The following is a 13,249-nucleotide window of genomic DNA, read 5'->3' as shown; positions in this document are numbered from 1 at the left end:
ATTCTCAAGAATAGACCATGTTCTGGGACACAAAACAGGTCTCAACCGGTACCAAAAGATTGAAATTATCCCCTGCATATTCTCAGACCACAACGCTCTGAAATTGGAACTCAACCACAAGGAAAAATTTGGAAGAAACTCAAACACTTGGAGACTAAGAACCATCCTGCTCAGGAATGACTCGATAAACCAGGAAATCAAAAATCAAATTAAACAATTTATGGAGACCAATGAGAATGAAAATACAACAGTCCAAAACCTATGGGATACTGCAAAGGCGGTCCTAAGGGGGAAATACATAGCCATCCAAGCCTCACTCAAAAGAATAGAAAAATCTAAAACGCAGTTTTTATATTCTCATCTCAAGAAGCTGGAACAGCAACAGAGGGACAGGCCTAATCCACGCACGAGGAAGCAGTTGACCAAAATTAGAGCTGAAATCAATCAAGCAGAAACCAGAAGTACAGTAGAGCAGATCAACAGGACTAGAAGCTGGTTCTTTGAGAGAATCAATAAAATTGACAGACCACTGGCAACACTTATCCAAAAGAAAAGAGAAAGGACCCAGATTATTAAAATTATGAATGAAAAAGGAGAGGTCACGACGAACACCATTGAAATTAGAAGGACTAATAGAAATTTTTATCAACAGCTATATGCCAATAAACTAAGCAATCTGGAAGAGATGGAATCCTTCCTGGAAACCTATAAACTACCAAGATTGAAACCGGAAAAAATTGATTCCTTAAACAGGCCAATTAATTATGAAGAAATTGAAACAGTGATAAACAACCTTCCAAATAACAAAACTCCAGGCCCGGACGGTTTTCCTGGGGAATTCTACCAAACATTCAAAGAAGAAATAATACCTATTCTCCTAAAGCTATTTCAAAAAATAGAAACAGAAGGAAAGCTACCAAACTCATTCTATGAGGTCAATATTACCTTGATCCCCAAACCAGGCAAAGACCCCCTCAAAAAGGAGAATTACAGACCGATTTCCCTAATGAATATGGACGCCAAAATCCTCAACAAGATACTTGCTAATAGAATCCAACAGTACATTAAAAGGATTATCCATCACGATCAAGTGGGATTCATACCTGGGATGCAAGCGTGGTTCAATATTCGCAAATCAATCAGCGTGATACATCATATCAACAAGAAAAGACTCAGGAACCATATGATCCTCTCAATCGATGCTGAAAAAGCATTTGACAAAATACAGCATCCTTTCCTGATTAAAACCCTTCAGAGTGTAGGAATAGAAGGTACATTTCTCAATCTCATAAAGCCATCTATGAAAAGCCTACTGCAAATATTATTCTCAATGGGGAAAAGCTGGAAGCCTTTCCCTTAAGATCAGGAACTCGACAAGGATGCCCACTCTCGCCACTATTATTCAACATAGTACTAGAAGTCCTTGCAACAGCAATCAGACGACAAAAAGGGATCAAAGGTATTCAAATCGGCAAAGAAGAAGTCAAAATGTCTCTCTTCGCAGATGACATGATACTCTATATGGAAAACACAAAAGAAGCCACTCCCAAACTATTAGAAGTTATAGAGCAATTCAGTAACATGGCGGGATACAAAATCAATGCTCAGAAATCAGTTGCATTTCTGTACACGAATAACGAGACCGAAGAAAGAGAAATTAGGGAATCCATCCCATTTACAATAGCACCAAAAACCATACGTTACCTTGGAATTAACTTAACCAGAGACGTAAAGAACCTATATTCTAGAAACTATAAATCACTCTTGAAAGACATTGAGGAAGACATAAAAAGATGGAAAGATATTCCATGCTCATGGATTGGAAGAATTAACATAGTTAAAATGTCCATGCTACCCAGAGCAATCTACACTTTCAATGCTATCCCGATCAAAATACCAAGGACATTTTTCAAAGAACTGGAACAAACAGTCCTTAAATTTGTATGGAAACAGAAAAGGCCCCGAATCTCCAAGGAACTGTTGAAAAGGAAAAACAAAGCTGGGGGCATCACAATGCCGGATTTCAAGCTGTACTACAAAGCTGTGATCACAAAGACAGCATGGTACTGGCACAAAAACAGACACATAGACCAATGGAACAGAATAGAGAACCCAGAAATGGACCCTCGGCTCTTTGGGCAACTAATATTTGATAAAGCAGGAAAAAACATCCGGTCGGAAAAAGACAGTCTCTTCAATAAATGGTGCTGGGAAAATTGGACAGCTACATGAAAAAGAATGAAACTTGACCACTATCTCACACCATACACAAAAATAAACTCCAAATGGATGAAAGACCTCGATGTGAGACAGGAATCCATCAAAATTCTAGAGGAGAACATAGGCAGCAACCTCTACGACATCGGCCAAAGCAACCTTTTTCATGACACATCCCCAAAGGCAAGAGAAACAAAAGATAAAATGAATTTATGGGACTTCATCAAGATTAAAAGTTTCTGCACAGCCAAGGAAACAGTCAGAAAAACTAAGAGGCAGCCCACGGAATGGAAGAATATATTTGCAAATGACACTACAGATAAAGGACTGGTATCCAAGATCTACAAAGAACTTCTCAAACTCAATACACGAGAAACAAATAAACAAATCAAAAAATGGGCAGAAGATATGAACAGACACTTTTCCAATGAAGACATACAAATGGCTAACAGACACATGAAAAAATGTTCAAAATCATTAGCCATCAAGGAAATTCAAATCAAAACCACACTGAGATAATACCTTACGCCAGTTAGAATGGCAAAAATAGACAAGGCAAGAAACAACAATTGTTGGAGAGGATGTGGAGAAAGGGGATCCCTCCTACATTGTTGGTGGGAATGCAAGTTGGTACAGCCACTCTGGAAAACAGTGTGGAGGTCCCTTAAAAAGTTAAAAATTGAGCTACCCTATGATCCAGCCATTGCACTACTGGGTGTTTACCCCAAAGATACAGACGTAGTGAAGAGAAGGGCCATATGCACCCCAATGTTCATAGCAGCAATGTCCACAATAGCTAAATCGTGGAAGGAGCCGAGATGCCCTTCAACAGATGACTGGATTAAGAAGTTGTGGTCCATATATACAATGGAATATTACTCAGCTATCAGAAAGAACGAGTTCTCAACATTTGCTACAACATGGATGGCACTGGAGGAGATAATGCTAAGTGAAATAAGTCAAGCAGAGAAAGACAACTATCGTATGATTTCTCTCATCTATGGAATATAAGAACTAGGATGATCGGTAGGGGAAGAAAGGGATAAAGAAAGGGGGGGGTAATCAGAAGGGGGAATGAAACATGAGAGACTATGGACTATGAGAAACAAACTGAGGACCTCAGAGGGGAGGGGGGTGAGGGAATGGGATAGACCGGTGATGGGTAGTAAGGAGGGCACGTATTGCATGGTGCACTGGGTGTTATACAGAACTAATGAATCATCGAGCCTTACATCGGAAACCGGGGATGTAATGTATGATGACTAACATAATAATAAAAAAAAATCTATATTTAAAAAAAAAAAGAGTTGGATGCTTAACCAACGGAGCCACCCAGGCACCACAATAAAGCTGTTTTTTTTTAAAGGTGAAATATAGATATGAAAAAGAGGAAAAAATTAATCAAACACAAACTTCTACAGGAAAGCTAAAAAGTTCTCAAAGTAAAAGGAAAATACCAGTTACAAAACAAGATCTGTTCAAGGAGATTTTTTTCTTATTGATGGCCATTTTCATTTTTTAATTTCCAGGTTTGGATCCATAATAGTGCTATCTAAGTAAGTGACATCACTCTGAATTCAGTCAAAAATTTTTTCCTCACTGTTTCTTCTGACATGATTACCACTGTCAGTATACCGTGTTAGGTAACAGGGAAAAAGTATGAAGAATGACTGTTCCTAACACACCAGCTAAAAATACAGCAGATTAAAGATGGTTGGAAAATGTCACGTAAGAGAAGTTTGTTTCTTATCATCCTAAGTGTGGTTTTGTTACATCTTGATACTCAATGTCCCCCGTGTGAACACATCAGATTTAATAATGCAAGCAGGAAGAAGTTTAACCTTGTAGAATTTAGAAACACTCCATACATATACTGTTTATATCAAAGAATGTTTATATGCATTTGAAATTTCCAAGAATTTCACCTACTGAAGCCAACAGGGTATGAATTAAAGAATTACATCCGAATAAAATCCTCTCCAACTCGCTGCAAATCACCTACTTTTTCTCCTCACGTAGTCTTTGACAGGATGTAAATAAAATAATAATTTACATATGTTATTAGTGAAAAGTATAACAAAAGGTACAATACTTTTGGAGGTCAATTTGGTACCTCCTATTATCAAGGACACATTCCGTTTCAGGGAATTTACCCTATAAATAATACAGTTGCAGGTGTCCCAAAAAACATTATGCACAAAGATATTCTCTGCACTAATATTTTTTATATGCTACAAATAATCCAAATATCCATCAAAGGGGTATTGGTTAGATAAGTTATGGTACAACCATGTTATCTAAACATTATATAAAACCACGTTATATAAATCTACATACACTGACATGGAAAGATAATCCACAAGATGTTAAGTGAAAAGGCAGGTTAAATAACAGCTTGTACAATATTTGACTATTTGTAAGAAAGAAAAAAATTGATACCCTATCCCTCCTAGCTGTATATTCACCGAAAAAGACATCATCAATTTGTTTATAGGAGCTATTTGGGGGATCTGAGGATCCTCAGAGATACTTTTTCCTTCAACCAAATCAGTATTTTTGTTAAAAAGCAAGCACCACTCTTAATAAAAACTTAACTAAGAAATGAAATATCCAAAGGCTAGTTTCTAATAGAGAAGTGACAGAATAGAAATAGTTAAATATAAACCTGGTAATCAGACTCTGAATAAATTAGAAATTGACAGAATTAGAAATTTAGAAAATACTTAATATTAGATTGTGAACATAAAAAAGCATATCCTTATGGAAAAACAGTCACAATTAAAATATGATGAACTAAAAAATCATTTATCATTCTCTGTCCCATACTCTCTCCTCACATGAGAAGGGAGGTATAATTGTTACAAAATTACTAATCATTCTAAAATGCCGAGTTAGATTAAGCAAACCAGTTTTTCCACAGGCACATCAAAACAAATCAGTAAAACTGGTTTTGAACACAAGGAAAAAGAATGGCTGTCATAGATCTATTTAAAGAAATGAAGTAAGCTTATGAGCATTATTTGCTCTAATATAAAAAAAAAATCCCACAATTAATTGTGTTCCACTGATTCTAGAGAGAATTTTTTCTCTAGATAAGCATGCCCCAATGCCCACCTGGCTAAAAATAAAGGTAACAAAATTACAACTGAAAAATAATCATAAAGAACTTAAAAATAATTACTGGCTCTATATGCCTAAAATTAAGAAGAAACTGGTATCAAAATTAACCAGGGTTAAGAAGGATCACATGGGAATCAGCAGACCTTAATAGAAAGTTTAACCTTTTACTTGAATGAGGCTATAGTTTTATAGTTTTCCCCAGAAAATTAGGACACCTTAATAGCTACTTAGAGACAAAGAACTTTGAATTGCATTATAAAAGGATAAGACTATTTCACCAGAGAATTAATTTAATTTACTATGTGAATCTGTTAATTAAAATATGCTATAATGTTAAGAAAAAATAGAATAAACCACAACTCCCAACGCTTAAATCTTCAATAATGAATATAAAACTATAGGAAAGGCTTGCTATTAGCCTTTTCTACAATTCATAAGTGTTTTTTGAGCATACTATTACTGAGTACTGCTCTGGGCACTGGAGCTCCATGGCAAAGACAAGGTCTCTGTTCTCATGGAGCTTATATTCTACCATAAAATAAGATACAAAATGAATAGGAGTAAAGGCTTCTTGGAGGACAGGACATTTGAGTAACCTGAATGACAGCCACATAACACTCTGGGAACAGAGCTCCCCAGGTAAAGATAATACACAGTATAAGAGTTACTACAAAATTTATTTTATTTTCTTTTTTTTAGGGAGGGGGAGAGAGAGAGATGGGGGGAGGGGCAGATGGAAAGAGAGACTCTTAAGCAGGCTCCATGCCCAACCCAGGGCTTGATCTCACAACCCCGAGGTCATGACCTGGGCTGAAATAAAGGGTCGCATGCTTAACCGAGCCACCCACACACCCCGAATACTATAACAATTTTTAATGGATTATCTCTAAATCAATTTCTTTAATAAAACGCATTATCTATGATTCCTATGTGCACTAGTTTGAAAACCACCAACTGAAAAAAATCCTAAGTGGCAAATAAATGGCATGAAATGATCAGGCCAGGATTAAAATGAGAATAACACCGGGGCGCCCGGCTGGCTCAGGTGGCAGAGCATGAGACTCTCAATCTCAGGGTCAGGAGCTCAAGCCCCACATTGGGCAGAGAGTTTACTTTTTAAAAAAATGAGAATAACATTAGTTCCTGATAAGAATCAGTTTATTGACGCTAACTATATTGTATACACTGCACTAAATTATAGACTCTCACGTTCAGGCTGAAGATATACTGTGAGATACCCACCCCACCTAGAATTAACAATATTGAAACTAATCTTGTGTCAAAAGTGGATGAATAAAGATGGTCTCATCCTTAAATAATAGAGAATTGAAAATATCAAGTTAGTATTTTCCTTACTAGACTTCAAAAAATGCTAACACTCAGAATATCTGAGGTTAGTGAGGGCAAGAGCAAAGGGCTGCTCTCATTTAATATAATTGTGCCATAAACTGGTGTAAACTGGTTTTGATAGCTAACTGTCGCTAGCTGCCAAAATTTATGATGTGCGTATTCTATGAACTTGCCACACAAAGCCCCATACGATAGCACAAAATTACATATAAAGATGTTCATTATGTATTGCTTACCGTAGCAAAAAAACAAAAAACCCCCAGGAAACAGTCCAAGATCCATCGATAAGGGATTAAATAAATAAATCATGAAATACCTACAATGATGTGGTATATTATACACCATTTAAAAAAGTAATGCTGTAGGGGCGCCTGGCTGGCTCAGTCAATGGAGCATGTGACTCTTGATTTTGGGGTTGTGAGTTCAAGTCTCACTTTGGGTGTAGAGATTACTTTAAAAAAATAAAATAATTAAAAAATTAAAAAAAGGTAGGGCGCCTGGGTGGCTCAGCCGTTAACTGCCTGCCCTCAGCTCTCAGGTCATGATCCCAGGGTCCTGGGATCGAGCCCCGCATCGGACTCCCAGCTCGGCGGGTAGCCTGCTTCTTCCTCTCCCACTCCCCTTGCTTGTGCTCCCTCTCTCGCTGTGTCTCTCTCTGTCAAATAAATAAATAAAATCTTCAAAAAAAAAAAAAAAGGTAATGATGTAATTTCATGCACGCTGAAATGAAACATTGTTCAATTCACAATGTAAAAGGAAAACGTCATTCAATGGTTTGTAGGATTTAATTCTTTTTGTATAAAAAAAGTATGCTTATAAATAATGTACAGAAACAAAAATATTTGTACATATAGAGAAAATACCTCAAAGGATTTATACTAAGCTGTTACAGTGGTTTTGTCTCTCATGCCTGGGACTGATGAGGAAGGAAAGAAGACAAAGGGCAAACAGACCCCTTTTAACATTTCAGAACAGGTCTACTTTTTTTCCCCAACAGCAAACATGGATTACTTTAGAGAAAATTAAAAATGTCTTTAAAGGGGTGCCTCGTTGGCTCAGTTGGAGAAGCATGTGACTCTTGATCTTGGGGTCATTGGTTTGACCCCGCATTGGGCACAGAGGTTAGAAAAATAAAACTTTTTTAAAAAACGTGTTTAAAGAGTGAAAATGCATTTTCAGTTTACATAGAGCTTGGATCTGGGATATCTTTCCAGGGCTCTTCATATCACGAAACATAGAAATGGCCTCAAATATTGAGCTACATATTATAATAACACTCCTTAAAAAGAAATTTCATTCGCATTACAATTAATAGAGGGCCATAATACAAAGCTAGTATATTTAGGGTTTCTTTAAGCTAAACTTCAGTGACATTCCATCATGTAAAATAAAATCTAACATGGTCTGCAAAGCCTTTCAGGACTGAGTCAACCCTAAGCTTCTCCAAGTTTAATATTCATGTGACTTACCTGTAGTTCCTGTTAAAATATAGATTCAGATCCAGGAGTCTGTGACGGGGCCTTTTCTAAAAGTTCTGCAGACCACACTCTGAGGAGCAAGGATCTAGTCCTGATCCCACACCATTCCCCACACTTTCATTAACTGAATTACTGCTCTTTCACACACACCATGTTCTTCATACCTCTGTCCTTTTTCTATCTTATTCTTCGTCAGAAATGGTTTTCCCCTCACCTCCTCCATTGCGAAAACGTTTATTCTTTGTCACTGTTTTAGTCCAAATGTCACAAATATTTCAGGCACGTGTAGATGCTACTTCTTTTGCATTCTAATACCCCTACGCATCTATGTTCAAATTACCACATTTGTTGTTTACATGTCCATCTCCCTATGAGACAATGAGTTTGAGGAGAGAAAATATCTATCTTCAGTACACAGATGTTCAATAAATGTTTTCTGAGTCCAAGTCACTAAGGTATCAATGCCACCATCTTTGAAATCATGGTGTCACAATCACTTTAATTCTATAACATTTTCTTTGAAGTAATATTCAGCCAAAAAACTGCCAAATTATTGAAAGTAATCTCTGAAGTATAAAATAACATTCATATTCAAACAAAGTAAAATATAACACTATTTGATGAGATGTTTATGTTAATGGTGGAAGTAAGTCACATTGATTTCACTCTATCTCGGGGTAAAAAGGACAAAACAAAGACTGTACCCTTTGGTATTCTTTTCATGTAAGTACCTGAAGCAAAATAAAAATGGCATCAAATTTCTATACCTAACAGTCCTAATTTATTAGGACTTTTACTACATTTTAAAAATAAATGACAAAATAGCATCTTCAATCAAATGCTTACACACATAGCCCTCTCTTTATCACTCACCTTCCTCATCTATCCATTTCATGGTGAAGAGCTGTTCATTGTCAAAGGAACACATATCTCGAACCTCACTGCAAAGGCCCTCGAAGGAGATCGAAGGTTCAAAATGTGTTATCATGATATCCCTGAAAAAGGAAAAAGAATTTTAAGTTTGAGGATGACTGAAACTAATGACGCTCTGCACACTACTAAGTGCCTGACAGTCTGAAGAACACCGGGGGTTCTGAGAGCACATCAAACATGCATTGGCTCCGGTAAACTCTCTCTGAAAAGTAAAAAAATTTTTAAAAATCCATATTAATAATGTTGAAAAATAAAAATAGTGGAATGTTAGCTAAACTGAATTTAAATAAAAAATTTAAAAATAAATGTAGTGGACGGGGCACCTGGGTGGCTCAGTCGTTAAGCGGCTGCCTTCGGCTCAGGGCATGATCCCAGGGTCCTGGGATTGAGCCCCACACCGGGCTCCCTGCTCGGCGGGAAGCCTGCTTCTCCGTCTCCCACTCTCCCTGCTTGTGTTCCCTCTCTCACTGTCTCTCTGGCAAATAAATAAAATCTTTAAAAATAAAATAAAGAAGTAAATATAGTGGATCTGTGCGAAGCTTTAATTCCATCTCCCTCCTCGTTCAGGAAGCCCACCCTAACTGCTCTGACGGTTCTCCCACTCTGCTTAAGTATTAGTTTTCGGGAGCACACTCTTTTGTGAGGCACTGCACTCCACAGATGAATAGCTCAGTTACTGATTAGCTTCTGCCTTATATTTAACTGAAATCTGCTCCCGTCGCTGGTCCCAGATCTCCCCTCCCTAAGAAGTCTACCCTTCGTCTAAGAGATGACTCTTCAATATTTGACAAAGATCTGTCCCATCCTCTTCCTCAGCCCTCCCTTCCACAGATTAGCCCCCCCCCATGAGACTGTCACCAGTTCTTTGTATGGCACGATTTTTAGACCTCACACCTTCATTTTCACCTCTTCCCAAAGAACTCCCATTTGCCACAACTGGTTTTATAATATGACTAATATTTTAAGGTAGATACCCAAAAAACATTGGACAGTATTTAAATAAATCTACCTAGCTGCTACTCACTATAAAACTTAAAATTGCAACAAAATGTTTTAGAGCAGAGGCCTGGGGTTTCCTCCAAGGAGCCACAAGAAGGCGTCCTATGATCTAATCTCTGCCCAGCCAGCCACAGCATCCTTTCAAACACAGACAGACTGAATGACTCTAACACTTACAGAGTGCTCTCTAGGTGTCGGACTGTTCTCACAGTTTTACAAAGATAATGTAGTTCATGTCCTTCCTGTCTTAAACTCTCCCAATGCCTTTCTCTCTCACGCAGAGTAAAATCCAAAGTCCCTGCAGGGTCTACCAGGCCCTGGCTACCTCTCTGACCAACCTCTTAGACTGCTTCAACAGGTAAACCAATGTGCATAGTCTACCATCTACCCCAGCTAGAATGTAAGTTTGGTGAAAGTAGGGATTTTGTTTTGTTCATTATAGTCCTAGTGGCCAACACAGTGCCTAGCACAGAATGGATTCTTGAGAAATACTCACTGAAGAAAGGAACTGTGAACAGACGTGGGTAGCTGGAACACAGAACACAGAGTAGGAAAAAAGGAATTTAGAATTTTAAATCATCTGTAAAAAAAAAAAGTTAAAAAACTATAGTCTTTAGGGATTGTCAAAGGTAAGCAGAGAGCAGAGCATGAAAACTGATCGGCCTTTTCTTGATAATCATTCTAAGCCTCTCATAGCTTTCTGCCCCCCGCCTCTGAGAACCCTCTTGCCTTGGCTGTCGTAATAGCAGGCCACCCTGGCTCTGTCTGCTTTTTTGAACACTTAAGTCTCCTTCGGCCGTCAACCACAAGATGGTCTTTACACCCTCTCTCATATTCATTCTCTGTCACTCTTTCTCTTTAAACCTAATTCACATTCAATGTTTTAACAACTCTATCTATGTGGGGGTCTCCTAAATCTGTAATTTCAGCTTTCTGTGTGATATTTAAGTCTCTTGATAATCTGCTTCTATTCTCAACTTGAACCACCATTCCCAACACAAATACTCTACTACAGACCTCTGGTTTACTCATAACCCCCACACATAAGACCTTGATGATCCGAGTTTTAATTCTGACCTTTCCACAGTTCAAGGCGCAGTTTATAGAGGGAGGTGGGGATCGATTCTTTCACAGGTGCTTCAACATGAACTTCCATTAAACCTTTTTCAACCACACGAGCCCAATGGTCTATACTTCTAAATCTGTCCAACATGTATCTTATGTTCCATCTTCTGTTATTTAACTCATATACTCATAACACATCCTCAACTAAATTGTATGCAACTGGAAGACAAAAATTCTCGGACTTTTTCATAGATTCACATAATTATTAGCATAATAAGGACTTACACATTTCTTAACTGAATGCAGAAGAAATACTCTCTAGGAGAAACCTATCTTCCAGAAAATGCACTTTTGACAAGGAAATATCAAGGTTTATGCTTCCTTTGCCTGTAAGCATTTATAGAATACTGAGTGTGCGCTGAGTGTTTAAACAAACTTTATCTTATGTTACCTTCACAATAACTGTCAAAGTAGACATACTCATCTATTTTACAGATTTAAAAAGCAAAGCACAAAGGAATATTTGCCAATTTCTCCTAGTTAAAGAACAGAATATGAATTCAAACCCAAACCTAGTGACACCTCAGTGGACACTGTGATCTGACCCTCTCCCTCCCCATCAAACCTTCTAAAAGCAACACACAGAAGCAACAGATGATTCTGGTTTAATATGGCAGGGGGAACACACAGCTATATCCCTTCATTCTAAGGGCCCACTGAAACAACAGAAAACTGAAATGGCAAATTATCTAAGCTTTAGAAATCAGAAAAGGCACCAGCACCGGACCAGAAAGTAAAAATCCCAGGTAACTGAAAACAGATGGGGTAAAAGTGACTAACATACCAGCCCCGAACAACAAAGTTAAGTAGAACCCTTAAAAGAGAAACGTTTTATTTACACAAGATTACTTTTCCTTCTTCAAGCATCTAATCATACTACTTGACTCTTCAAGTGCTTAACACCTACACAAGCACTCATTATGGGGGTCGGGGAGGAGCAGAGGGACAGGGACAAGCAGACCCCCTGCTGATCGTGGAGTCCAATGCAGGGCTCGATCCCAGGACCCGGAGATCATGACCTGAGCTAAGGCAGATGCTTAACCAACTGAGTCACCCAGGTGCCCCAGATTTAATTTTTAAGTAATCTCTACACCCAACGTGGGGCTTGAACTCACAACCCTAAGATCAAGAGTTGCATGCTCCTTGGGGCGCCTGGGTGGCACAGCGGTTAAGCATCTGCCTTCGGCTCAGGGCGTGATCCCAGCGTTATGGGATCGAGCCCCACATCAGGTTCCTATGCTATGGGCCTGCTTCTTCCTCTCCCACTCTCCCTGCTTGTGTTCCCTCTCTCGCTGGCTGTCTCTATCTCTGTCAAATAAATAAATAAATAAAATCTTTAAAAAAAAAAAAAAAAAGAGTTGCATGCTCCAGCAACTGAGCCAGCCAGGTGCCCCATAAATGCTTTTTAAAATTGCTTGAGAACAAAAATTTATAAGTTAAAGAACAGAATAATGTTATAAACTTTTATTTTTATTTTTCTAAAGATTTTATTTATTTATTTGAGAGAGGGAGAGAGAGAGAGAGCAGGAGCAGGAGGAAGGAGAAGCAGACTCCCCACTGAGCAGGGAGCCTAGGCAGGTCTTGATCCCAGGACCCTTGATCCCAGGACTCCTAGGACCCTGGGATCATGAACTGAGCCGAAGTTAGATGCTTAACCATCTGAGCCACCCAGGCACCCCTGTTATAAATTTTTAGAATGTAAAAATTACTAAGAAAAATCAAGATGTGGAGAAAGTAAAAGGAAGTATAAATTCAAAATGTTTCTTTCCTAGTGGAGAGTCAATACTCTATCCAAAACTAATAATTTAAAAAATAAAAACAGGGAACAAGAAAAAACCAAATAAGGGCACCTGGGTGGCTCAGTCAGTTAAGTGTCTGCCTTAGTCTCAGGTCATGATCTCAGGGTCCTAGGAGTGAGTCCCACAATGGGCTCCCTGTTCAGCGGGGAGACTGCTTCTCCCCCTCCCTCTGCCCCTCCCCCTGTTCATTCTCTCTCTCTCTCTAATAGATAAAATCTTTCAAAAAGG

At 38.4% G+C, this 13,249-nt stretch overlaps 1 protein-coding gene across 1 annotated transcript in view; it reads right to left on the bottom strand.

Annotated features, from left to right (window-relative positions):
* Positions 1-13,249, bottom strand: part of PRKCI (protein kinase C iota) — a 75,883-nt gene that overhangs the window by 50,131 nt on the left and 12,503 nt on the right. The window contains exon 2 of the mRNA XM_045788628.2: positions 9,039-9,160. Within this exon, the coding sequence (XP_045644584.1) occupies positions 9,039-9,160 (122 nt within the window). The remainder of the gene's footprint in view (positions 1-9,038; positions 9,161-13,249) is intronic.

Source organism: Ursus americanus, chromosome 4 (assembly GCF_024610735.1).
Source record: "Ursus americanus isolate L20-20 chromosome 4, mUrsAme1.1.p, whole genome shotgun sequence".
NCBI lineage: Eukaryota > Metazoa > Chordata > Mammalia > Carnivora > Ursidae > Ursus > Ursus americanus.
The sequence above is the reverse complement of the archived record's forward strand: the minus strand, read 5'-3'. Positions and strand labels throughout refer to the sequence as shown.